This window comes from Temnothorax curvispinosus, unplaced genomic scaffold (assembly GCF_003070985.1).
Source record: "Temnothorax curvispinosus isolate PA1 unplaced genomic scaffold, ASM307098v1 QBEX01007734.1, whole genome shotgun sequence".
Taxonomy (NCBI): Eukaryota; Metazoa; Arthropoda; class Insecta; order Hymenoptera; family Formicidae; genus Temnothorax; species Temnothorax curvispinosus.
Genome location: NW_020217514.1, coordinates 2492206 through 2520044, shown reverse-complemented (window position 1 = coordinate 2520044; position 27839 = coordinate 2492206). Strand labels below are relative to the sequence as shown.

The 27839-nt window shown below is 37.5% G+C and overlaps 2 protein-coding genes across 7 annotated transcripts in view; one reads left to right on the top strand and one right to left on the bottom strand.

The window, feature by feature from the left end:
* The window catches only part of LOC112457309 (synapsin), a 50475-nt gene that overhangs the window by 8817 nt on the left and 13819 nt on the right, over window positions 1-27839 (top strand). For all 5 annotated transcript variants that reach the window (XM_025020261.1, XM_025020262.1, XM_025020264.1 and 2 more), the window contains one exon: window positions 303-407. In XM_025020261.1, the coding sequence (XP_024876029.1) occupies window positions 303-407 (105 nt within the window). The remainder of the gene's footprint in view (window positions 1-302; window positions 408-27839) is intronic.
* On the bottom strand, window positions 536-26681 carry LOC112457310 (metalloproteinase inhibitor 4). 2 transcript variants are annotated; one of them, XM_025020266.1, is made up of 5 exons: window positions 26200-26681; window positions 3583-3709; window positions 3201-3283; window positions 2853-3083; window positions 536-2178 (listed from the first exon to the last, which is right to left on the bottom strand). In XM_025020266.1, exons 2-5 carry the CDS (start codon window positions 3707-3709, stop codon window positions 1957-1959), a joined length of 663 nt encoding a protein of 220 aa, XP_024876034.1. In that variant the 5' UTR covers window positions 26200-26681; the 3' UTR covers window positions 536-1956. The 2 variants fall into 2 exon arrangements, with proteins under 2 accessions (XP_024876034.1, XP_024876035.1); XM_025020267.1 differs by lacking the exon at window positions 26200-26681 and adding an exon at window positions 14046-14185.

The following is a 27839-nucleotide window of genomic DNA, read 5'->3' as shown; positions in this document are numbered from 1 at the left end:
GTAATCTCAATCATCTGCAAATAAATAAGAATCTCTAACAAATATAATATATTTGTTTATATACATATAATATATATCGAAACATGATTTTATTTTTGTTTATATCAAAAATTTTCAAAATTTAATTTGTATTTAAAATACAAAAATTAAATAGGATAATGATAAAAAATATATATATTGTATATATATATATATTGAGATTCTTCACATGTAATACCCTCTATTGATTTTGTTATGCATGTCTTTCTTATCGACGATATAAGTGAACCGTTCGGTAATTGCTATCGTGTTCTATAAAATAGGATAAACCTTGGGTATTTGCTCACCTGCTGGGACTGCAGCGTCGTTTAGGTAAAGACAACTTCCCCTTGATCGAACAGAGTTATTACCCCAATCATCGCGAAATGGTGAGTAAAATCAATCGGCACATATTTATTTCAAAGTTCCATTTCGTCGTATTCCTTGAAAAAAACTAACAATTATACTGTCAGAACATACTATCAGGATGATATGTGGCATGTTATAATAGTGGGTATGCTTATAAGAACAACTGTTTTCGTTTATTTTTATTCTACATGTCACATAACACTTACAAAAGTACCACATTTAAAAGCTAAACTAAGTTATAAGTAAAAAAGTTCGCCTCTTTCCGTTCAAAAGTGCACGTGCATATAAATTTTTAATAATTTGTACCAAATTTCGATCCAAATAAAATGTTTTCGTTTAACGATAAACTATATTATCGCATGCAACAATGATAGAAGTGGAAACAATGAATGCCACACCAAAATCTTCTACATATATTCATAAGGCTATAGATTCGCATATTCAGTGTTCTCATTTGATAAAATAGTTTATGAATATTAATCTACGTAAACAACAAATATATACGCAAATATATACGCTATAATCTAATTTAGATCTAAAAATGCGCATAAAATATTACGAAGTAAAGTACGAGTGAAGTTGTACAACATCTAAGACTACATACAACGCGAAACGATAATAATTGGAATAATTTAACGATACACAATATACATTAACAATATATAATATATATACAACTTGTTAAGAGAAAGAGAGACAGAATGATCGTGAAAGTAGGTCACCCATATATATTTCAGCGATGCATATTCACTCGTTTCAAACCTAAGCGATGCAAACTTACCCCTCGTTAATAATAATAATCGAATAATTAAGGGTCGGTTGCACTACAACGCCGGTCAGACCAATAATTAACTAATACTTTTTTTCTGTTTGTGTTATAGCCACAATGTTAAACCAGAACTGCCGTTATAAATTACGGGATAAAATTGGCCGACGTTGTTGCTATCGAACCTAAGTCACGAACAATTTAGACAACAGACAATTTCATATTTTTAACTTGCATTGTTACAATATTATTCCGATTCCTCGATATCGTTTCTGCCCGGCATAGAAATCTATAAAAAAAATTAGAACGAAAATTAAGGTCATCATTAATAATCTATATATAATTGCGTCCCTCACAAATGCTACAAGCTTAGGAATCTACTTTTCAGCTTCAAAAATCTAACGCATTGTCATTTTTAGATAAATCCGATTTTATTCGAAAGCGCTACTAAAAGTCAGTTTACAAAACCGCAGAGTGTTATCGCTTTTAATAAAATTATTTTTAAAAAACGGGAAATTTTTTGCCTCACGCATCCATGTGTATGCGGTAATCAATTATTGAACTATCCTGTTACTCAATTATTCCATGTAATATATAGTAGTGGTTCGGATCTCGTGCATTTTCACGTGCTGCAAATATGCAGTTTTCCATCAAACTACCGCAAAACCATTCAGTGGCTCGATCACGCGGCGTGCCCGTCATCAAATTATCCGGCGGGCACGCCGCGTCGTATTACACCCGATAAATTCTGTTGCTTTCCGTCGTACGAGGACACGATGCGGAGCATGATGCGAAAGTGCCAATTAAGGTTCCCGCGACCTTTGCTGCTCGCGTTTACGCTGGTATTCCTTGATACAATTCTTGTACGGAACCGAGGGAACCCAAGAGCAGCCGCTGGGCGACGCCATGCACACGCCGTATTTTTCTTGGCAATCCTGGGGGCCTGGTGTGCTTTCCCAGAGGCAATTCTTCCCGCCGCTGGACTCCAGCACGGCACCCTTGCGCCTCCAGTGTGTATACAGAATCTGCGATACAAAAACCAGGCCATTTTTTTCCGCGCCCTTTCTCGCGATCTCGTATTCTTAGCCGCGTAAACTCGCGTCACGAAAAAAGTCAGCCGTGATTGAACAAATGGGCGGATATCCGCGCGTGTGTGCAGACTCTTCGGTCGCGGATACGTATTTTTAGGACACTCGATTTTTTGAAAAGCACTCTCGAACCGTATAACATTGGCAGAGATTTACACCATACGTGATTTATTGCCTTAAACCCTTCACGCAGTGAGTCAGCGTCGGTTTCACGGAATCAGTCGAGAAAATATTTGATTTTGCGTATGATTTAAGTCTTTCTTCAATTTATAACCAAATAAAATTTGTATCTCAATCCAATTTATTTCTTAAAAATTCTTCTTTCTTTAATTTCTAAGTATATAATAAATTTGATTGTAATCCAAAATAGCTATAATCATACAATGTAATATTTCACAAAAGAAGCAATATTGTCAAAGGATTATGGCAATCATCTTCAATAATAAAATTTTAAAGCACTGCCGCTTAGTGTTAGATCATTTTGTGATCTCTAATAATTATAATACTAATTTAATACTAAATTTAATACTAATATGTTCTTCGATAGTAGGACATTAATAATTGAGAGAATAAATTTGAAGTGACAACAGATAAGATAATCCAACACTTACGTCACACACGCAGCCTTGTTGATAGAGTTGTCTCAATCCCTTGCGTTGCCTAGTAGTCGTGTCGGCCCATCTTATCGAGAGGCCGCAGTACGATATGAACGCTTTCCCCGAGACGATTCTTCCGTTTAGAACGTACGTATCGCCGACGTTCAATGTCACTCCGCACATCGAGTCCGTGGACGGTGTCCGTAAAAGGTTCTGCATCAGAGCCACGTCGGCCTTTGGGTTCGACTGCGGGAGGAAGAAGCAGAGGCGTACGGTTAAGTCTAGATTGCATTTCGCGATGAACGCACGACGAACGTTTCTCCGCGTGCGTGATGACGTCTCTCACCGGCACATAATACGCACCTTGAACACCCTGTTTATCTTGACCTTGTAAGCGATCTCGTAGTCGCTCACGGGAAGAATCTTTTTCACCCTCACCACGACGACTACGAGAAAAGAACGTCATTAACTGTGGCCGAACGACTTTTACGAAGATCAGAAAGTGATTTTCGCTATTATTTAGCGCACAATAATCGTATAATTTTACAAGAAAACTGATACGTTAGCTGTCAGTATAATTAAAAATACGTACAACTCATAATTATTACATAAAATTGAATATTAACATTCCTGTCACTAAAAGATAATAAAAATATATACTTTATATTTTTTGTACTATATAATCTTTATGATATCAAGAACTGATATCATAAAGAGATTATTGACCGTGAAATTACTGCCGTACCAAAATCCGATTCACAAAACTTGGTTTGAGGATGAGCCTGCGCACAGCTGCATGCCGCAGCTTTCTGCACCGGTGCTAACAGCACGGTTAGCAGCAAGAAGTGCGTCCACACGAGTAGTCGTCCCATCTGAAGAAAATTAAAGACACACATTGTTTACAACAAATAAAATAACCGCATTGGTTATACGTCAATATGATTGCTTTGATCGCTCAATTGCTTCAATTGCGTACAATTTTGAAAAGTGCAACGCGTATACAGTAGTTAATGCCAAGGTAATGCAAATGTAATTTAATCACCGTGAGATGAAACGTACGTAACGCGACGCAATGAAACTGTTGTGTATGCGGAAAATCCGTTTATCTGCGAAATCCGGTTACGGGTATTCAAGTTACTCCGACAACCGTGGTTGTGTTATGTGGCGAAAGATACTCTTGAAAGCACAGTGAAATTCACTTGGTGATAATTTAGAAGAAATAAGTGGGGTATTTTTTGGTTACTTTTATCATAGAATTAATATTAATTATCATTATTTAATTTTAATTAAGCCATCCTGATCACGAGGAATTTAGCAATCAATTATCGTGTTGCGGTATATTATTGTGAACTTTACAGCTTTATATTCAAATTATCATACATACAAGCGTACAATTTTCAACATGTGACGTTTAAATAAATATGTCGGTAAATAACGGTTCCAATTAATTAAGCATGGTATTATTTTCATTCAAGATGCAAGTACACAATTACAACATAGTATAATTGAATTGCAATGATTTTGATCCAATAAATAACATATTTGTACCGTGTCTGTATCAATCTGACAATATGCAATAAATATTAAATATTACTATTGCATGAAAATTGCAATGAAACGTTAATCGTTATAACATTTTCACTTGACACCTGGTAATCCAATAATTCCTCGGCAATTATGAAGTATATGAGAAGAGAGAAGATAACATAGATCCTCTTTCCGATAAAAGATGGAGAACTCGCACAAGGAAGTGCGCTAATCCGACCTAGTTTATCGTCGCCAGCTGAACGTGATCTAAACATAGCTGCAAAACGGTAACCAAAGTCGAACGCGATCTAGAAACACTTTGCGCGGCCAAAAATGTCTCATTGAGATGCGTCTCTCTATCGTCTTAATGAAAATAAACATTAAGAAACTAAATTATGAACAGCTTGTACCAACTATTAATTGTGATAACATTTTAGATATATCTATGCTATGTTTATCAATACAGAAAAATCTTTTGACATGCAATATTATTATAATTAAAAAAACGGTTACACTTTTTAAAATAAATTGTCGAATACGACACATTCGCCAATATTCCGCATAATAAAGGATAAAAATTTCTATGTAATGTGAGAGATGTAATTGTACATAAATCAAAATTTTCTTGTCCCTCTTGTTGTGAAAAAGATCCAAAAAAGCGATTCTCCGTTAGAGAGTGATAGAAGTACGATAACACTAGAAATGTTTGTCGATTTGACAAATACAAATCCACAAATACACTAAAATGTGCGAGATGTGGAACATCGTGCGTTCAACAAATGTAACAATATTCAGATACAGAATCGCTATAAACGACGAAACGCACAGGTCGGTTGAATGAATATATCAGGGGCGCTTTATATTCTGAGCTCTGCGAGTTTATGGTGTTTCGGCTTTTTCACACCGACCCAATTTGCATGGAAGCTTTGTGCCCGCTCGTCTTTCTCCGGGCAAATCTCTGCGAGATCCACTACGATATATATCGTAAAGAAACAAGGGCGCAGTTATTGCTATGGAGACACATGTAGGGATACCAGTATATCCGCGACCACAACGATATATAAAATCGTTGAGAATCCCTCAACATAATAAAGATAACTGCGTTATCTTTATATATTCGTTTGTCACAGTGTTAGAATTATTAGAAATAACTACAACAATTCTTATACATGTGCATTAATATATTCCTATATTTTAAAAGAAAAAGCATCGCAATACTTCAAAATTGAAATAGATTTGTTTCAGCTCGCGCTTATATGTATATAATCGAAAGAAAATGAGCGATGTACGGATCTAAGCTACGCGCAATGTCGTAGACCTGGTAATCATCATTTGTGTTTATGCGAATTTATTATCTCGACTCGTTCTTGATTACAGTAATGTACCAAAGTGGTTTGCCCGCAAGAAAATTTACCGGTCGCGTTTAAATAGCGGGATCGCGTATAGTAAGGCTTACTGATCAATCCGTAAAAAAGAAATTACAAAAAGAATAGGAGTCAATAAAGATAATCGTTCAAAAGTAAAACAAATATATTTTCTATTTTCTAAAGTAATCATAATTGTAAATCATAATTGTTTGTTAATAAATATATAATTCATTTTACATATAGATTAAATTTATTATGCCATTGTTTAATTTTATTTGTAATATTTTTGAAGCAATCAAAGTATAATTTTGATACAATTTATTTTTACAAATTGTTAAATATATTTATATTATAATTGATAGCATGGATTTTAAATAATGTGAATATACATTAATTAATCTGTAATACATATAATATTATTGATTAATATCTAAGAAAATAGCTAAGCATAACGTAACAAATTTCTTTAGTCATCGTTTTCATAAGATTAACTTATTTCTAATTGATTCAGTCATTTCAGTTAATCGCGGGTTGACATTTGCCTTTCAGACTCACAAACATATTCATCTAATCGCGAATCACGAATAGTTGCGAGAAAGAAAATAAAACGTGGCCTTCACATTGCAACATTTGCATAGGATCATCATAGCCTTGTTATGAATCGATTGCGGTCTGAAACAGTTTCACTTGAAAGATTCGTATTCATTTCATCAATGCGAGTTCTAAGAAGAAATATACATATGAGAACGACGAACGACAATGTCGCAAGATTTATCTTTACTTTAATCAGCAGAATTAACGGCGGATAATTTTATAAATAGTCATCTCTTCTTAAATTGCATTTTGACGCGAAAAATGATTATACAATATTATATATCGTTATTACAGTAAAATAAAAAAATTATAAATTAAAAATAATCATTTTCTTCGTACTATAATATCTACTTCAAGTGAATTTTCTCCATAAGTTGAGATGCCAGAATTAAACGTTTGATTGAGCGTAATGATCGAACATACCGTTAAACCGCTCGGATTATCGAGATTCTACGGTGTTGGCGAAAGGATTTATATGGGCAACGTTCGCCGCGTCCACACCCAGATAAGTGTCCTCGCGCGACGTTCGCCGAACGCGCTTCATGCATCATCATGCAAAACGGATTGATTGAGGGGCTGATGTCACAGGCGGCCGATGCTGTATATACACTCGCATTATTTTTATTTCCGTTTGCGACAATAAATATCACGGTGCGTATATATGTGTGCGCGCATATGTAAGAATACGGCATTATACGTCTGCCGGTGTTCCACGCCTCGTGATGCATCGCGATGACACGGTGTCGCGCGATTCGTCACGCGCCTCAGGATTCACTTCGCGACCCCATAAGCGAAGCCGCCGCCGACGATGGTGGCGGTGAACATCGTAATCATACGCACGATTATACGCGTATGCGTAATGCGCACTTGCCTTCACTCGTGGAGTAAAGTCGCGCGCGAAATCGCGTGGCGAATGGATGTTGAGTGCGGCGCATTTTTCCGCGAGATCTCTTCACGATTAGAGATATGAAGAATTAGATTGGCTAATGTAACATGAAAGATCCATGAGTAATTTATGCAATTAATTTTTAATTGATCGGCGTAATCCTTATTTGGAAAATTCTAATTTAAAGGAAGAACAAATTTAAATTTATTCGCTTAGAAATGAATAATTATTATCAATCTAGCCAAGAATGTCTTTAAATAATTTTGCACTCCTATAACATTTACTGATTATAAAATATAAATTCGATATGTTTATTTGAAGTGCAAGTTATTGCATTATCAATATTCCTGACGGTCGATTAAGTCAATTTTCGCAATCAAATAGGTTCACGTCATTTTACAAGTAAGATGAAGTTATTACTTTACTAATATATAATGTATTGAAGTATCTATATATAATGCTACAATCCGATAAATTGTACAACGTAATTTACGATTCATAATTCTCTTTCTCTCTCTCTTCCTTCTATCCGTCGCACAAATTTTTAACCTTCAGATTGTAGATATGTGAGCGAGTCGCACCAATTAACCTTAAACTCTGGAGAGATTATAGTGAAGAATTGTTATCGTCGACGAGTACCGAGCTGCTTCATATCTCCGCGTTATATATCTCCTATTTATGATAATCTAAGTGCGTGGCGGAAATATGAACTTTTATATAGAATAGCGGATTCCTGAGATTTATTTAAAATGTTTTTCGATAAGTAAATATATATAAAATTATAACAGTCTAATTCTCTATTTTTTTGCAGTTAAACTACTCGCGTAAAATATTAATTTTTCATTTTTCTTATTTTTTTTTCATGAGCGTGTTAATACGTATGGCATTGTTCAACTTTCTTTTCTACATAATGTGGCCTCTCAAGTATAAAGTAGAAAAAAATAACTACCTCAGACCTGTTTCTCTTGCTAATTCAGCCTTATTCTGCATTAACATTCCACAATTGCGTCATTATTGTATCAAATATACATAGGTATGTCCAAACTCAGCACCTTGCAGCACGAGAAGAATTTTGCACTTTGGACATTTCCTCATTGGATTCCTTCAGCAGAAATTTGTAACCCGATGCGCACATCCGCCATAAGCTGCGTAATACAGACACTACGTAAATACCTCGCGACCATTACGAGTTATTTTTCAACTCGCTTTCACATTATTTTCACGTATTATTAAATTAGTGTTGTTTAATTATGGCTGCGTTCTGATATTCCTGCCAGTATTGAAAATCTATAGTGTACGTGTCGTAAACTTCAGTACTGGCAGTGAATATCGGAACGTACCCTAATAGGTGTATGAAAAAAGAAAAAATGGAAAAATGTTACGTAAACAGGTGAATAGAATAGAACAAACGATATAAAAATGATTTACAGTTAATATTCATTGGTTAAATTATATATATATATATATATATATATATATATATATATATATATATATGTATGTATATATATAGTATGTAAACTTTAAAGAATACGCATGAAATTCGATTTCTACCAATAATGATAATGTCAATTATTATAATGTAGGAATCTGTTTGTCTAGACGAAATCCATAAATAACAAAAACCTGTTCAATTTACCACTTTTTTCTTAAAGAAATACAACAAAACGCACGACGCAAGATAAGCGAGTTCTCTTAATTGCGCATAACACGACAACATTATTTACTGCGCGCGCGCAATGTAAAATTATATTCACTAAACTCGTGATCAAGTAAAACACATTTGTTACTCCCTTCATCGGCAACAATATGTATCCCACGGCATGGCAGTCTCTCGCGCGCCTCTCCCCCTATAAACATTATATATCACGAGTTATTAAAATAAAATTACAACCTTCGCCCGCTCCGTCTTAGCGGCCGATGATTTACGCGTGTTTCGGCAGAAATCGTAAACGCACAGGTAACGACGTCGCATTAATACCGAAATATTTACGAGCTGATGATCTCCGAAGCGATTCTTCATTATTAAGAAATCACAGACGTCTCTAATGTTTGATCGCGCACTAAAATCTCATCCAATGCATGGGCTTGATTTTTATTACTTGTCCGAATCGTGAGAACACCCATCCTGCTGGGCGAGTGGTATAATACGTAAACGCCATCCGGACGCCTTTCGGCATCATTCTCTCGTTCACGCATATATAAATCCCCGCACGTTTCGTCAAGATTTATGGACAATTTTAAACTGTGTTTGTGACGTCAAACGTCAAGCGTGGAATTTCGCTGTTGAATGGACCATCGAGATGGGAATTCAGCGAGGCACGTTTGCGGAATTAAACATACGGATGAAAATATTCCCCCTTTTTTTCACGGTAGCCACGTACGTTTATGGGTTCGGATTGTCGTGCGCGAACAACGATAGCATTCCTCTTAATCCTCGATTCTTCGTGTTTCGAGGTCCACGGTCGCGGCGCACAACACGGCTCGCCATTGTGACATGCTCCGCGAAGCGGACACGGATTCGGTCCTGTCGACCGGTAATCCCATCAAATCGGAAAGAACGGGCGTCCTTCACCCGACGAGAATTACGAGCCTCATTGTCGACACATGGGCGGGCATCACGATTAAATTCATTCGCTCTGTAAACCAAAATTACTGTACCGTCGAATATCGTGCTTGCTGGCATGGTTTGCATATTTACACGGTGCACTTTGCGTCAAAGGATTTTCCTTTTTCGTGCGATCTTCTGGTCAAGCGGGTTTGACTCGTGAACAACGTTCAATAGTCGTAATTATCGTAATTACAAAGTGCGGGTATAATCCTCGCAGAAGCAGATTCATACTGTATTACACTGTTAAAGTCGTAGTATCAAATACTCAATTTGAGTCATTTTTAACTATTTATATAAGTCGCCGCTACTCCTACTCGATCTGTTGTTAATTTAACTAAACCAATGGAGTTAAAATAATAAATTTCGACACACATGACAGTTAAAAATGACGAAACATTATTTAACTCAAAGTATTGATTTAAATTTTATCCTTTAATATTTAACAGTGTCCATACTTATTTAAATTACAAATTTTACTGGACCTTTCAAATAGAGAGACAGCCCCTAACCCTAAACGGCCTAAACCATAGATTTAAATTTTAATTACAAATCCATAAGCTATAATGTTGGTGTCAATCCTTTTCTAATTTACTCATCGAGGCATTAATTTACAAGCAATTAAAACTGAAAGGTTATACAGAATGCAATTAAGTAATAAAATCTTAATGAATTCGTTTACACACTCAAGTAAACTTTACTACTTTGAAAATTTATTTCAATTTATTTAATTGCAAACTCATAACTAAAGATATTAAGAAAGTGGTAAGAAATGATCGACATAATAATATATAAGTAAACCAATAAATAAATGTGTAGAAATCGTACATCAGTCTTCTATTATTTTAGTGTCCATTTAAATTAAGCTGTGTTCTAATAAGATTTGGGCTACCATTCTGATGAAACTGAGACACATGAAATCGATGGAAAACGAGGACATTATTGGAAAAATATAAATATTTGACATCGTTCTTAAATATCTACGCTTCTGAGAACCGCGTTCCAAGCCTCATGTTTTGCTTGACGCTATTTTGTGATGGCATCGGCGAGCACGTACTACCTATATACTTTATTCGATCAACCTTTTTCGTCCCGGACGCATTTACATACTCATTAATCCTCGCGTTCTTGTATCGCATTAACGTTCCCCTCTATACGTATACACGCCGCGGTTAAATCTTTCTCAATGAATTAGCGAGCAACCTCGTCAATCGGTCCGGCATCGATTATTCCTTTCGGCGCATCGTCGCCGGTGCCGGTTTGATCACCAGCGAGAGCACGCGTATTTATTTATATGCATGGAAATCAGCCTGACCAACTTTCAAATTTTCAGGAGCATATATCGCAACCAGCTCGCTGGATCAGCTGAAGTAAACCAGTTGTTCGAAATGGTCAAGCATATCTCATATCAAACTTGCGGAATAGATTGTAGACGTGGTGTGTAATAACGTTTTGACGGCCGTGTCTAACAATCAATTAGAGATAATGCAGTTTAGTTTGATCGGAGAAACATGTGTTATCGCGAGATTACAATCAAGAAGGGGAATAAAAGGAATTCCTTTCGAATATATGGAACAAGTTAGCATTCGTATTAAGTACAAGAGTGAAGCTATCAATGTAAATAAAAAATTAATAAATAATTAATTAATTAATAAATAATAATAATATTGAATATTTAAATAGAGATAAATGGTGACAGCAATAATAAAAATATTCTAATATGTTCGTAATAAAAGAGCTCTATCATAATATAAGGACTTTTCTACTGTCACTAATAACTAACAATAAATACTAACAATAATAAGCAAAACACAGGATTTATGTATAAACGCCGCTTGTTCCACTATAATATTGTTATATTAATCCATCGATTACATTAAATTATTCATGCGTGAGACCAGCGCCGAAATGCAGGTTGTGTCATGAAATCTATAATAGCCGGGCGAGATTCACGTAGCGCAGTAATTCCAGCGTGCGTGGACACAACACCTAACGAGAGCACGCGAATCATGGCAATTACGCTGTCGGTAATTATCATCTTGCAGACTAAATACCGAACAGAGGCTCTCAAGTGCGATCTTTGTCTACACCGAGGTATCGCGTTTGGCGAAAGCCGTATATAGCGAATCGAAGTTGCACATGGCCCGAACTGTTCTTGAAGAACGATTTCTTCGAATATAGTGTGATAACGTATATTTAGCAATTACTTAAAAACGTACGTAAAAATGAAATCTTTCTCGCGGTCGCAATTTTCGTGTTCTTCAACGAAGAATCCTCTCTCCCAAGAATCAAGAGTAACAAGAAATCTTTTAATGTATCGTTACTTTTAAGTATCTAATATTGTATAATAAAATCGTGGACAAATTGGAGTTGCCTTAGTAAAAGTATTTTTAATAAAACTAATGTACGTTGAGAATAAAACTCGAGAATCAATGACAATATAATAAAGTATGATAAGAAGGGCGATAATTCGGCGATGAGGTAAACCGATCGATATACGCTCCGTAGAACCAGTGATATCATGTTTCTTGAATGAAACCGCGAAAGACACGAAACCGCACTAGGCAACGTGCCACACCAGACCTCAGACTTGAGGTCATTGTGAAATTGTAACTATGACATCAGACGATAAGCGTACAGGTCCGCGAACTGCGAGAGTCGTACCGCGTTGTTACGTAATAGAAGTACACGAGTGCCAACGGATGGGCCATAATATCGATTTCAAGGTTTCGTCGTTATCGCGTATATCATTAATACTCGTGCCAAATAATTTGTAATTAGTGACATATAGAGATAAATGTAACAAGAATGATCGACTAATATTTTTATATTTGGCAAGATAACAATATGCCAATTACGCATTGTGTTTTTTAAACACAATGCGATATATTAGTAAATAAAACTTACAATTACAAGCATTGATTATTTGCAATAAATTATAACAATTTGAGCCAATCGACGTTGTCATTACCACGGATAATATTTATATTAATCTACAATAACATATTGAAATAATAAATTTTAACAATAGTAATAGAATTATATCATTTATTGCGTCCTTTTCGTGAAACTCGACGATTATTATATAATCGACAGCTGTAAATTGAGGCAAAAATTTAAATTATATACGAATTGGTATTTTGAAAATGTGCTCATGTTGAACATGTCTGGCAAATTTATACAGCATGAGATATCGACGCCAATGTAATATGCAGACGCTTATTAATTATATGTATATTCAATCAATCAGATGCATCGAATATCTGCGCGATCGATGCAAGCACGATCTGACACCATAAATGATGGTTAGTTATACCCAGAAAATTAATTAGAGTACTAAAATATACTGTGCAAAACGAGGATACGTTTTCCCCGAGGTTTTCCCTTAAGTAGATCACATCGCGAAAAATGCATACGTGTCTGAAAAGTGAATTTAACTGAATGTGTATGTGTCTGTCTCGGATAATTTTATGCAGATACACAATTATTATATAACACGTAAAATTAAACTATATTAATTAATTATTTATAGAAACGGCTTGTTGAGTACTTGAAAAATTTACTTCATATCATCTTCATTGAACAAATGTGGACGGCGTACAGAGTAGCGGAAAAGTGTTTTACTCCTTAATGGGCCATCGTATCTCTGCTCATCACAGTAATGCCGCGCGAGTTGAGTGCAACCCAATACATTCGCTAGTTTACAGTCCATTATGGCTGGAAATTAATCCATTAGGACGGTTACACGACGGCGCTAATTAACATCACTTTCGCGCGAATTAACATCTTTCTCGATAATGATCGGTAATTCGAAATTAAAACGAATGTTGTTACGGCGAATAAGGTTGTTTAGTTTTCAATCTGCTTTAAATATCATTGTAGACGGAAAGAGAGAAAGAGAGAAAAACGACATATTCGAAATAATTTGATAAATTTAACAAACAGACCAAAACAAATGTAATAATTATTTTCATCAATTGTAAAAAACGTGATTAGCTTAAAAAAAGTACAAGGCATCCGTGAATAAAATTGAAAATTACGTGAGCATTCAACGAACAGATGCGCAACACCGTTCTGTTTCGCGAAACACCGTTCGCAGAGCACTAATCGGATACTCGGATAACGCTTTGAACACACAAGAGAATTCGGAGAATTCTTCTTCGAGGTCTACTTACGACGACGGAGAAGCGTATGTATTTTCATTTGTCACTTAACGAGACACTAACCTCGAGAACGGTCAGAGCGAAAAGTGACCGAAACTCGCGCGACGCAGCAGGTGGAAGCTCCTAAGACGCGCGTCAAAGCAAGACTGCCCCAGTTCCATCGTATTACCGCTATTATATTCCGCGGCCGCGGCCAGTATCCGTACATGCGTGCACGCGTGAACGGAGGCCTCTGAGCTCATATGCCGTTTGCGTGCGGCGTGATGCGTCGGTGCACGCATACAGCGCACTCGCGATTCCCCGGCGCGGTGCGTGTGCTCCGAAAAAGGAACAGGAAGACCCGGAGCGGAGCGGAGAGGACGGCAAAGACGCATCGAACCTCGATTAATCATGACTTTCGGACGTTGCGTCATGTATCCCGTCGTTGCGATCGGGAATGAATCGAAGGAACGACGAGAGTGCGGTTATTCTTTTCTTTTCCCGGCAAAAAGATCGGATCGTCGATAAACAAATCGATCTCCAGGTGTGACGGATATACGATTATTACGAGAATTTAAATAATCGATCTCACGCGTATTTTGATGAGAGGTGATCGATGGTGCTTGTAATCATTTTAAAATGTCACGCGTTTCAATTGTGTTTTGAAACGATGGATGTGATAAAACACTTGATAGCCTTGAGAATATTAACAAGTTGATGTATATTTGTTCGATAAAAAAAAAAATGAATGTTAACAAAGATGATTGCCTGCGCGCGGTGACGAATTCGATTGTCGCGCATAGCACAATCCGGATGAGAGACATCAGATAAGCAAGCGATTACCTTGCATTTCACGGGTCGAAGCGGGTCAGTTAACGCCCGGGCGATCAGTCAACAATCACGTTATAAAGAAGATAGATGAGTAGTGTGTGTATATATGTATGTTTGCGTATCACGAAGGTGAAAATGAAATGTAGGTTTATTATGGAGATAGGAAGATATCTTATCTAACTAAAGAAAGTGCGATTTCTATGAAGGATCAATAAAATTTTGAGAATAAAGTTAACGGAAATAAATACATCGACATACTTATGTCAGCTTATAATTTCTATATTGAATGCAATTTACATTTATATTTTCTTAATGTATACCTGTGGTTTTCCCTAATATAAATAAACATTGTTTTTTAATCGCTTAATATGTTTGTATTTACCTAGATACATAACAAAATTTTATAATTTTCAATTTTAAGTAAAACTACGAGAATTTAAATTTAATTTAACTGCTAATTTAAAAGTTAATATTTGAAAAATTAGAGGTTAAAAAATAATTAATGGTAAATTAAATTGCGAATTAAAAAAGGTACACAACGCGTGTTACTAAATTACATAATTAAGTTATGAGAAAACATGCTCAATCTGTCTAATGGCACTGAATAATTTATTAATAAAATTCTAATAACTTTCCACTGTCCGTTTGAGATAATATTTGTCCTCTTCTGTGAGATAAAGATGTAGAAAACAAGTCGCGAATGCAGAGGCACATACACGAGCCGCGTGGATAGCTCGATTAATCATAAATTTGGACATTGCGTCATGCAGCTTCTCGTCATGCTCGGAAGCGCATCAGATAAACCCGCGGTTGCGTTACGTTACATGCGTAGTTACATGTACGTGAAATCAAGCCGGCACACCAATTAAACCAACGAAGACTGACACCATTGCTAATAACATTTGCATATATTCCAAGAACATATACATATGTTCAATCTCGAAGAACAAAATTAAGAAAACTTCCGTTTGAATTCTGATAAAAAAACATATAAAGAAAAACACATTTCCTTAATTTTAATATCTTGAGAAAAACAATTGTAGACAGATTAGATCTGCCAAATATAAAATGAAGCACAATTTGTCTTATTAATAAATAAAATATGGTAATAATCTATGATGCATGTTAAACTAATGTTATGAAAGGTTTCAAGAAGATATACTGTGAAATCGATTATATATTACCTTACGTTACTCGTTCAAAGTTAGGTATGTATTGAAATTCGTATTGAAACACGTAATCAATATTCAAACAAGGAAATTGATGAAACGAGATTAAGGAACAGATGGTTCGTTTATCTGCGAAAGTACTTCAATATTTACAGTACAGTATGAATCATCATACTGTTATGCAAATAGCGATAAATGTAATGCATATCGTGCACGATGATTTCACACTTGAATGTTCTTATATATATAGGATACCGGTTATATATCATTTTAATATATATAAAGTGAAAGCGCAACGCTTATGAATTGACTTGAACTTAACATACATAACGCGGAGAAACTCAGAACTATTTAACCTTAAACTTGCCATTCTACGAGTCTCTGACCTTTCGCTTGTTACTAATTTTATATACTACTATAAGAAATGCGCAACGCTTTTTTAACCACGCATACATTCAAGGTTTCACTGCATCCTTAAACAGTAGCTGCAGACGGAACTATGTCAGACGTGGGCGGCCGCATCGTTTCGCCGACCGATTTACACTTAATGTAAACAAAACTTATTTTTATCGACGACTCCATATTGTTTTCGCTCGCAGTAGTATCTAAGTATCCATAGCTATCCGTTGCTTTCGTGGAAATTATCTTTGGCTATCGATCGCTTATGACGAAAATGGTGCCATGCTACACCGTTCATACTGCTTTGACTTTTAAGATATTATCAATTATAGGTACTATCCCATGGAGAAAAAAGATTCACGGCGGTATATTTCTAAAGCTTTGTGTCCACGATGCTAGAAATCGCTCCGAGATCTCGGACGGAAAAAGAATTGACCAATCACATTTAAACAATTCGGTCAATTGACCAATGTAATTGGTTAATTCTTTCTCCGTCCGAGATCTCGGAGCGATTTCTAGTATCGTGAACACAAGGCTTTACGTTGACATTGAAATCGAAAGATTACAAAAGTTCACGAACAGATACATATCTCGTCTCGAATTATTTCATACAATATGAATTGTTCTGCGAGTGCTATGTGTAGAATCCGACACGGAAACAGGAGACTAATCGGATTACGATTGCGGTCGTCCACGCTGCTTTAATATCCTAATTGTCCAGGTGAACACCGAGTTCGAATGCTTTTGAAGTCGCCTGCGGTATAAAGAAAATATACGAAGCATCGGTTCCAGGATGTTAATCACTCTCATGTATTTGTACGCGTTCGCCAGTGAGGGAACAATTAAGCGCGCGCGCTGTGTGTTATGTGAAACTCTGAAATTGTAATTTCCACCATGCGAGGTCGGACGACCGCAACTGTGTGAGTATATTCTTTCTCGTATTTAAATTGTGGTCAGCCACTTCAGAAGAAGTTAGCCGCTGCGTCTGCATCGGGTGTTCGCGGAGGAATGTAACGTCTTCATGCATTCCGAGAATGTCGGTATTCTTGTGAAGTGAATCTGGAGCGTGTCGTGATTTAATTGATAAGACAATACAGAGATGTGTCCTCAAAGAGATGCTAATTCTGATACTATAAGACAGTCGAAGTATCCATATATTTTCGTGTTTCTGAAGTACTTAATAAGTGTCAACTTCAAAAAATCAGTATTTTAAAGAAAATTTTGAATATATTTATATATAGGAAAAGCACCGATTAGTTTACGCGCTAATATTAAATCCTGTCGCCGGGAAAGCCAGTATCAATTGCTCGATGCGTGTGTTATGATATACGAGAAACTCTGCTCAATGTTTGGATATGGTACGATGTGTGTAAGAAAATATAGAACTGTTGAAGAACCAAAATAGACGGTCAGATATTTTTTCACCGGCATCGGAAAAAATAAAAATAAAATTACTCGAAACAACAGCCAAGTCTCGAGTCACGAAGTATCGGAGAATCTATTTATATCGACAAGAAGGGAAAATAGAGCAGCGATCTGTCCTATTGGTGTCTTTCAGGGAATGTAACAGTAGAATGTCTAACAAACGTGTTATTATCTATGTATATCCTATATTTTAAGAGCTTGACGAAATGATCGAGTAGCATTGGCCTAATGATAACGTATATGCGTTATTTAAAATCTCATTTTTATCCTTTCGACACGTGTCTAACAACACGCAAGATACAAACATTGTTACAAATGTCGAACTGCAGAATTTATCGTTATGGTATTAATTAAAAATATGAACCGACATTTGCGGAAAAGAAATTTCCGTTTTCGGTACGACGCGACGCGGCGACCGCGACGGTTAGGGCTAACAATTGATTTGCAGTGCAAAGTAACTGTGCGAAGGATTCCCAGATGGTTTCCACTTCACTCGAATAATGCCGAAGCTGTGATGGAACATAAATCACAACGTCACCGCGGATTGATCAATGGCCACTTCTAAAACGGGCGCAGATCCCACTCATGCTACTGGCAATCCATAAATTGTGCGAATCAGCATCATGCATCACAATTAATATAATTTAAAACCTTGTTTCCCGAAAATCACGTTTAACTGATAATAACGCGAGCGACAGAGATTCAACGGGTGACGTTACATTTTCTGATTATAATTGATATTGATAAGCCGATCTCGCGTCCGTATCGGGATAATGTCCCATCAACCATTTTCGAAAATAATGCTATCAGCCATCCACTATAAGAATCCACGAATCCGTGGAAATAGTGGATGAAATCATTCTCGCACGACGTGCCGTGCATTTTCTACGCTGCGACCGCTTCTAAGTACGAGTAAGAGTGGGCGATGGAAAGCAATCCGAAACACCATTGACGCACATGTACTATTTGCGTGACTGATTTCACCAAGGAAGCATAAATACAATAATTTCGAAAGCAAGTTGGTTCGTACAGCTTTCAAATCTCAGCTCTTAGCGCACAATCAATATTAGTTTAATTTCAATTCTACGTGAATTGTTAGTTTAGAGAATACAGAATTAAAAGTTGGAAATCGAAAGTTGAGATTTGGCGTTAACAACAGATAAATTGAGTCTATTATAAGATTGAAAACTGAATAAGAGTTGAAAACTGAAACTTCAGAACTAAATGATCGAGGTTAAAAGTTGATAAATTTCAAATTATTAATCTCAATCATTTAGTTCTAAATTGTTAGCTTTTAATTCTCGGTTTTCAATTAAACTCTCAATTATCTACTGTCAACGCCAAGTCTTAACTTTCGATTGCCGACTTTTAATTCTCTATTCCTAACTGAATACTGGTAAGTAGTATCATGTGCTTCCCATTACGCACAGTAAAAGTCTTCATAGCGAACACGCACCGCAAAGAAGAAGGAAGAAAAAAGCGAGATATCGCACGATTAGCGAATGGCTCCAATTAGCAAAACGCTTTCCCATCCTAGAAATTTTCTTCTTCCCCGAAGCGACGTTGCGAAAGCGTTTATGCGAGCTTATCACGATTCTCGTTTCTCGGTGAATGAAATTGTTGCTTGCTGAGTCATACGTAGTAGAGCCACGCATTAGTTAGGTCACGAAAGAACGCGGCAGACGTTGTCGTCGGCTTTAAAGAACCGCCGGCCGGCGCGGTATCATTTGACACACGCCGCAAAAAGACGGCCTAAAATCGCGAGATGGTCTTTCGGGTAATTGAAATTATTATACGGAACGATGGCTCATCTTGTGCGCATTTGCGAAGCCAAGAGTTCATTCAAATGCTTGACGCTCTTAAATCAAAAATTATTTTCCTTTCCTAAGAATACTGTATGAAGTGATATGGCTTTATAAATAACTCACATTATTTACCTTATTATTTCTAAAAAAAGCTCCATATAATTCTGAAAGACATGCCTACAAAAGAGTATAATTATGACATCAATCTTTGTAAGAAGATAATATCGCATAGAATGATATAACTATGTATTTTAAACTGCCGATGTTTTTATGTTGTCTGTTTTAATTTAAATCAATTGCACGTATCTTCGTAATAAAAGATATTTTCAAAAATCATATGAATCATATGAATGTAATTTGTCCTGTTGAGATATGTATCTTAATACGATAATAATAGTAATTATCATACATTGACTTTACATAACACATTGTTTAATGGATTACTGCAATCATATTCTATAGCTAATGTCACAAACTATAGCATGCTCTTTACTCATGCTATCGGGCCTTGAATACATACCCAATTAACTATAAGAACGAGACGCGTAATTTTTGACATTCGACGCACGGTAAATGCAAATTTTTGCCATTAAGACAGTGACGTATTATACATTCAGGACAAGACAGACAGACGCTTTAGCAAATATAAATTACATAGTATAGCCATCTATATAACTGCCGTTTTCATTAATCTAACGATAAATATTTTTGACTATTTTCAATTATTGCTTCTATAATTACTGCTATATAGGTATATAGTATAGTGGTACACCAATTTTATGCCAATCTGATAAATGACAAGCTTCCATCCAATTATGAGCGATATATGCAACAGTACTGATAAATAAGGAGGCTGTAGCAGAATGCATTCGAAAGACATCGGCATCACGTAATGCAATCGCTTTGCCTTCCGGCGAATCTGCCAAGTAATATGTGAGAATGCCAATTAAATGCCGCGATAACGCGCTCCACGTATAATTCACGGAAGGATGATTCCTCCGCGCGTAAGGGCGGAGTTATGCGATGCAGAAGGTATCAGAATGCATCAGGAAAGAGCAGAACAGGAATGACAACCACCGCGAAAAGTGCATGACTAGACGCCGGCCGTGTAAGTACTCGCGGTGACGTAACAAGAGAAACTGCGGAGACCACACCCCGGCGATGCCGCACGGCCACGTGGTATTTCGTAAGCTTACAGACTTTTGGGCAAGGCCGCCACAAAGCGGGTTATGATGAGCGTCCTTTACAGCGTTCGAGTTTTCACGATGTGTATCGCGTAATACGATGCGGCGTAGAATAAATATCACGGTATTATAATGAAATTCCTCCGTATACTATTGTACGTGGAACATTTCGCTATAACAGAGTTTAACTCTTGGTATTACACGAATATTAAACAACGAAAGCATATATACATATATTTTCGACTGATTGAATTAATAGTATCGCGAATTTCTCTCTCTTTCTCTCTTTCAAAATTCCGGCACTATGCGCAAGGACGTACAAGCTAGAGATTAAGTTTGGAAATATTGTGGAATTTTCGAAACTCTTTCTAAGCTTTAGTTTTCGGATGATGTTTGCGGTAACCTAGTTGTGGCGCCGTATATCCAGAAATATATGGGCGGCTTTATAATTTCTAACGGACTGTTAGATACAGCACCTGGAACACATTGTCAGCGCTAAATTCTACAAGGATTGAGTTAATTCCGGACCAATAGCCGCGCCAATTCACTTGTATGGACACAAACTCAATTTGTAGTTGCGCGAAGTTGTAACGAGATTTTGCTGTACTTACACACGAGGATAAAATTAGATTGAGCTCCATGTAGGATTTAGTTGCATCAGGGCCCATTAACTGTTTAACGAGGAACTCGGTTACAGAAGATATCCCATTACTTCCGTAGCTAGCCCTCGATAGTGATAGTGCTTAATGCCCGCTGGATACTTATTAACATTTTGCGCGACCGCGTGCATCGGCGGAGATTCATCTTACGTATACACATGGAGAGACTGTCCGCACCTCCGGGAATATTATAACGGTACTACAGATAACAGATGTGACTCCATAATTCGCGGTTGTAAAAGAATTACACGCGCCGTCGAGGTCACAGATAATAATTCGCGCGGGCGTAATTTACTGTCGAATTGTTCGCACAAAATACGAATGTCCATGTATTTATATTATTTAATAAATTGGCACAAACTTCTGTATCTCTGTTCGGTGAGGTTTAATAATGGCGCGATTTAATTTGACGTTTTATGATGTTCGTGTTAAGAGCCACTTAACACATAGTAAATATTTTCAAGATTTCCTCGAGTTACGACACGGCCACTTAACGTTTACGAGAACTATCCACGCGATTCCGGCATATTTTATCGTTTTGTAATATATGTCAATGGAATTCGCCTTTTTATTACTTTTCTATATTTACTCGTGTGGCCAGTATTTGAATAAGATAGCTTGATGACGTGATAGGTTGATATTTAATTTAACCAACAGAAACCTGTTTGGTTGATTAAATAACTTGGACAATTGTCACCTATTATACGCTCAGACTGCAACGTGACTGCATTCGTGACACGTTATTAGAGTGGAGTGTTCGCTATTGTGTCTCAATATAATCTATTTTTATCTTGTCTTGTCATTATTGTGACGTGTTAATAAAGCAATGAAATCAGTTTATTTCAGCACTCTCTAATCTTGTATAATTCTTAAATAATCAGTTTTCCGACAAACTTGGGCTTTTGACCTTTGATGTCGAGGACTGTCTTCGTTAACGGCTGCTCTTTCGCTGCTCATTAGCGGGTGTAGCGTCGCGATGGAGGTTCTTGAACCGCATGGTTAATTGTTGTGGGAACTACGGTGCCCCCCGGTGTTTCCGGGTGGAAAGACGCGCGGAGGTCGCGCAGTTTCACGCGACACCATTCATTCGCACTTTCTTGCCGAGGTAGATATTAATCCTATGCCTCGAGGCGCGCCGACTGGCCGTCACTGAACGTGGATCATTATGGTCGTTTTATTACGCGGCGTGGGATCGTTTCCTCCTCCGTGCGATCGGTATCTCCGGCAAATGATCGTGCGTTTATCGCGGCAGGATATCGCTCGCCCCGGCGAAATGCAGTCTACCGATCTAAGAATGTAACTGCTGCCGAGTGGAACGATTGAAATTATCTCGGCGCGATAAGAAACTCGAGAGCCAAACAATGGTTGGCACCGTTTGTACATAATGTCGCTGGAACGAACTGTGCGACTTGGCGATTAGTATGACTGACTGCGCCGTTAGTTCAATGATTAAATTAAGCTTCTATATTGCAGATCTTCTCAACAAGATCTCAATTTTAGACGGGACGTATCAGCGGGTACTGGATTGAAGCCAACTTCCGTAATTTATCAGGCAACTCATGCATACCGTTTGTGCCGTGAGATAGGAGGAAATTTGTACCGTTAACATAGCAAGTTCGAAAATAACAGATAACTAGACTATGTAAAATGTTGCATTTAATGATCTTACTGGCATCGCAAATATCATTAAATAAAATAGGAGAAGTAATGAAGTATAATAATAATTGTAAAACGTGAAAGAGGTATTAGAGAACAGAATAGTAAAAGTTAATGAAACATTGTGAAAAGAGAATATAAATATCGAGACCTATTGAAAATCGATAGCCAAGTCGTTAGAGAAAAAGTAGGATGGAGACTGTGCCATGTCGCGAAAGCAAGCCTGAGTCTTGCCGCGCGATATTTCGCCAGCATCCATCGCGCGATTGCAGCTCCGAGATGATCCCCGAAGTGCATTCCTTGCGCGTTTCGTACCTGCGCAATCACGAAGTACCATAAATACTCGATCCGTAGTTCTAATCTCGCTGGATCACGAGGGGGGAATCTCGGCCGCGTCTACGTATTCCTTGAAAGGAAATAAAACGCGCAAAGAGCGCGATAGCACCCATATCCGCGAATGTGCACCGAATGTGCGTGCGGCGTGTACGTGGTGGCCGGCTGGTTGGCGCCACACCGGCCGTCGTGTATCGAGTAGTAACGCGTAATAAACGTAATATTATACACGGCGATACGGCGGGCGCATTTACGGCTCGCCACGACGATGAATTATATCCCGCTCTCGCGCGTAATCGCACAATGAGTGCCGGCCGCGCCGCGAAAAATCGCGATGAGATTCGAGCGCGAGAGCGCGATAGCACCGCCGGAATGGAAATGGCAATTATTTAGCCCGCATCGGAGCGCGTTCCTCGATCGATCGAACAACCTCCAAGCGTATTAACGCACACGGTGCACTCGTTGCCTTGTTGCACGGAATACGCGAAGGTCGATATGTCAGTGTGTCACGTCGGGCATCCGAGAATTTATCTCAACGCATCGCGCTACGCGAGAGACTTAACTTGAAACTCGGTCGTGAAAAACAGGTATACTTTTTACTACAACTTAATAATAATGTTCATATGGTTGCTTTGTAATAAAGTCTAATTAATAGAAATTTAAATATAAAAATTGAATATGTTAAATACGTATAATTTAAAACGTATACTTTTAGATTAAAATTGTTCCTGGAAATGTATTGCATAAAATGTATTCGCGCGTATGTCTCATCCCTTGGCGCAGCTAAAGCATTTTCTTAGGTGTATTACGTGTCTTGTGAGACACGAAATGCGGCAATACGTTATTTCGGATGCTGGGTAGGCTAGAACCTAGAACCGTTGCCAGGAAAATAGTCACCCACGACTCACGTGGGAGAATCGATCGTTAACTCGTGAACAGAGAGGTACATATGTACTTAGAAGTAGGACCAGCTTGTAGAGGCGGTCTCGAACGTGCGCTCTCATATTTTCCTACGGCCCGTTTTATTGAAATTGCTTTCCCAGAAGCGGGCTAAACTTAGGCCGCCAATCGACAGCGTCATCAACGGCACAATTCAATTTCAGCTTATCACAGGCGAAGTAATTGCGTAGAGTGTGGAGATCGTAATTTTCGCAAAGAACGTTCTGAAACCCGCGAGGCTAGTTATTATTATATATGCGCGATTTTAATCCGTCGAAAAAAAGATTTAATATCTATAATGCACGCGATAGTCGTCGATGATCATTTATCAATGTCAGAGGTTGTTTGTCACGAATGGAAAATTTGCAGTAATGCATTACGTTGTCCCTTCATTTTTCTTCTATTATTTTACGCTTCTATTACTAACTGATGAGCTTTTAATCGTTTACTAGTATCAATTGCAAGAAAACGATCCTTGCAGCATTCATCAACTGGCGCGAGCTATAAACGCGCGTCCAAGATGTTGTGTTAATCGTCACTCATACGATGGATATATACGTATCATCGCAAATTGTAATTGCAAATGACGTCATTATTATGAATTGCGCGTAGAGATACGTAGATCTCAAAGTTGATCTTAAACGACAAAGATTTTATTTTAAAAGAGCATTACTCCATCTGTAATATTTTTCTTTGCACAGTTAAGTGCAAGTTCTTTTAAATATCTTATTCTAAGACGATCAATAAATTAAAATTAAGACAATTTTCGAATAAAATTAAAATTTATTAGGTAAATAGCCGTATGTTAGAAAAATGTTCACAACTATTTGTGAAATCCTTATCGCAATCAACATTTCTAAAATACAACGGATATTATAAAAATACAAGCATTTGCCGTTGTTACCGTTAAAAATCTATATAATATTTTTATATCATTAAAAATGAAATTTCTTTGAATGTTCGTACATACAACAACATATCGCTCGTCTATTTGTCTTATGTATTTTCCTATGTTTACTATGTGGATTCCCTGCGGGGTACTATTTATCGTACGTGAGTCCCGTTCAACCCTTTATGGATCGACATTCATAAGATCGACTCGTTTGACCACACACATTCAAGCGTTCTATTTATTCAACCTGGTTGGGTGCCACGTTTTACTTCCTACAATCATTTGATTCGTATATCTATCTTACTTCTTTTATATTTTCCCAAAGTTGCTAAATTCTAACAAAAATTGATATGTTCTTTCTCAATTTAATAAATATGTAGCGCTGTGAATGACAATTTTAATACATAGAATATTACACATATCTCTTTTTAATAGCATATCCATATCTATCATATGTAATATCAGTAAATGGAATAACGATTACTATTTGTATTATAATATTTCAAATATGTAAAATGTCTCTACTGTGCAGGTAAATAAATTAAATGTCAAAAGTTAAAAAACAAGATTGAAATATTTATTAAAATAAGGATGAAAATAATATTAAAATATAGAATATTTGAATACATTTCTATACGTATTTTCCAAATAATTTTATAAATAATGTTAAATCCTCTAATACACTCTTATATTACATTCCGTCAGATATCTGAATTTTCGCAAACGCTTGTTTGCAGAGAGAGTTTAGAGTTTAATATTTCTCAATTTCACCTAATCTGATTATGAATTTCATCCCGTTTGATCGTATAAATTAAACCTCAAACCAAACAGTTCTGTTCCTTTACAATTCGCGATGCACTCGTTCGGAAATTGCACGGGAATGATCGCAATGTAAAGCGTACTTGCAATTACAGTAGGAAATCCGACAATGCAGTGTACAGATTACCTTTCTCCGGTGACCCCCCTTTCTTGATTCCTCCGTAAAACTCTTCCTCGCAGTCTCTTCCGCCTTTTCCCGCTGTCTCTTCTCTGCGTTCAAGATCTCACAGATCAGCGAGCATAATAATCACCGAATCGAAGCTGCGGAACCGATCAATACCGCCGAGAAAACTGCACTCGCGCTTTTCCGCGGATCCAATCTTGATCTCGAAGAGCCGGCCACTTTCTCGCGCGCACGAAGAAGGATCCTCGTCGCGAGATAACATCGATCGCGAGAGGAAGAAAGAGAGAGAAAGAAAGCGCAGAACGAGACTGGAGGGATTTTCTCTCCCTTTCTCTATCTCCACGTGTGCGCCTACGTCTCACGAGCCTGCACCACGCACGTATATGTACCTCGCGAGCGTGCGACCGATCGCGCGCGAGCTTCGAAAAGCAATGCAAGCGTGAGCGACACGCCGGGCTCTCGTTCCTTCCTACGTTCTTACGTCGGACTCCTGGCTCGTGCTCTCTGCCCGTCCCTCTCACCCTGGGCTTTCCCTGTCCGTCTACCCGTGGTCTCTCTTTTGCTCCTTCCCTCTCCACTGTGGACGGCGTGCACACTCGTTCACCATCGTTCGTTCTCTTTCTCGTCGCTTCCTTCTCTCTTTTGATCTTATGATGCCGGCATTCTCCGTCCTCGTTGTTCTTTCTCTCTGTTACTCTGTCGACGAGGCACGACCATCCTCGTCCGATGGTCTGTGATCTCCCGTTCGCATTCGCCTCTTGCTCTTACCGATTACAAATCTTTCGACCTTTCCACTTCTCTTCCTTTTTCAAATGTTCCTCATCTCTCACGACTCGTCCTTGTCTTCCGATCAATGTCACTCCGATTGCTCCAATTTAATTTAATTCATCCGTCTCCCGCAGCGGTTTACGGACGAAGAATGTACCGTACGTGACTTTCTGTCGGAAATTGGTTCGTTAATCAAAATATCCAGATAATATTTTTAGCTCTCAATATATTCTCTCTTTTGATTAAAAAGAAAATATACTAAATTTAAAACACGAGAGGATGATTTTCTTGAAAAGCTATGCCAATCTATGAGATATCTCTTTTCCTCTGTAGATCGTTTGATTGCACGATTCATTTATTAATAATCGGTTCACTCTTTGAAATATATATATAGATTAATTATGCTTTAGTAAAGACTTCCCTGTTTCTCTTTCATACGATCGTATTCATAATCGAGACGAGCCGGACAGCATGATTCATGAAGGTTACTTCACTTCTGAAGATGACCTCAAATCATTTTCAATTTCATAGTTCTGCGTATTTGCTTGATCAAGCTTTTGACATTTAGGATCTATTTGTCTTCTTCTTTGGCTGTATTCTCAAGAGACGCCATTATGAAAGTGCGCATATACCTGCCGTATTTTAAGAAGAGACTTTATGAAAAAAGACAATTTAACGCGATATACCTTGAAGGCCACCTTGAAAACCCACTATACGATTATCTCAGCCTGTCTCAAGACTTACGCGCATTACATCTAAGCTTACTAAGTCCTGACTGTGAATACCGCTTATATTATCGACGTCCACTGCTCTATCTCTCTCGTTCTCCGTCGCTACAGCAAGAGAGCTTTTACCTACCGCACTCTACATCCGTT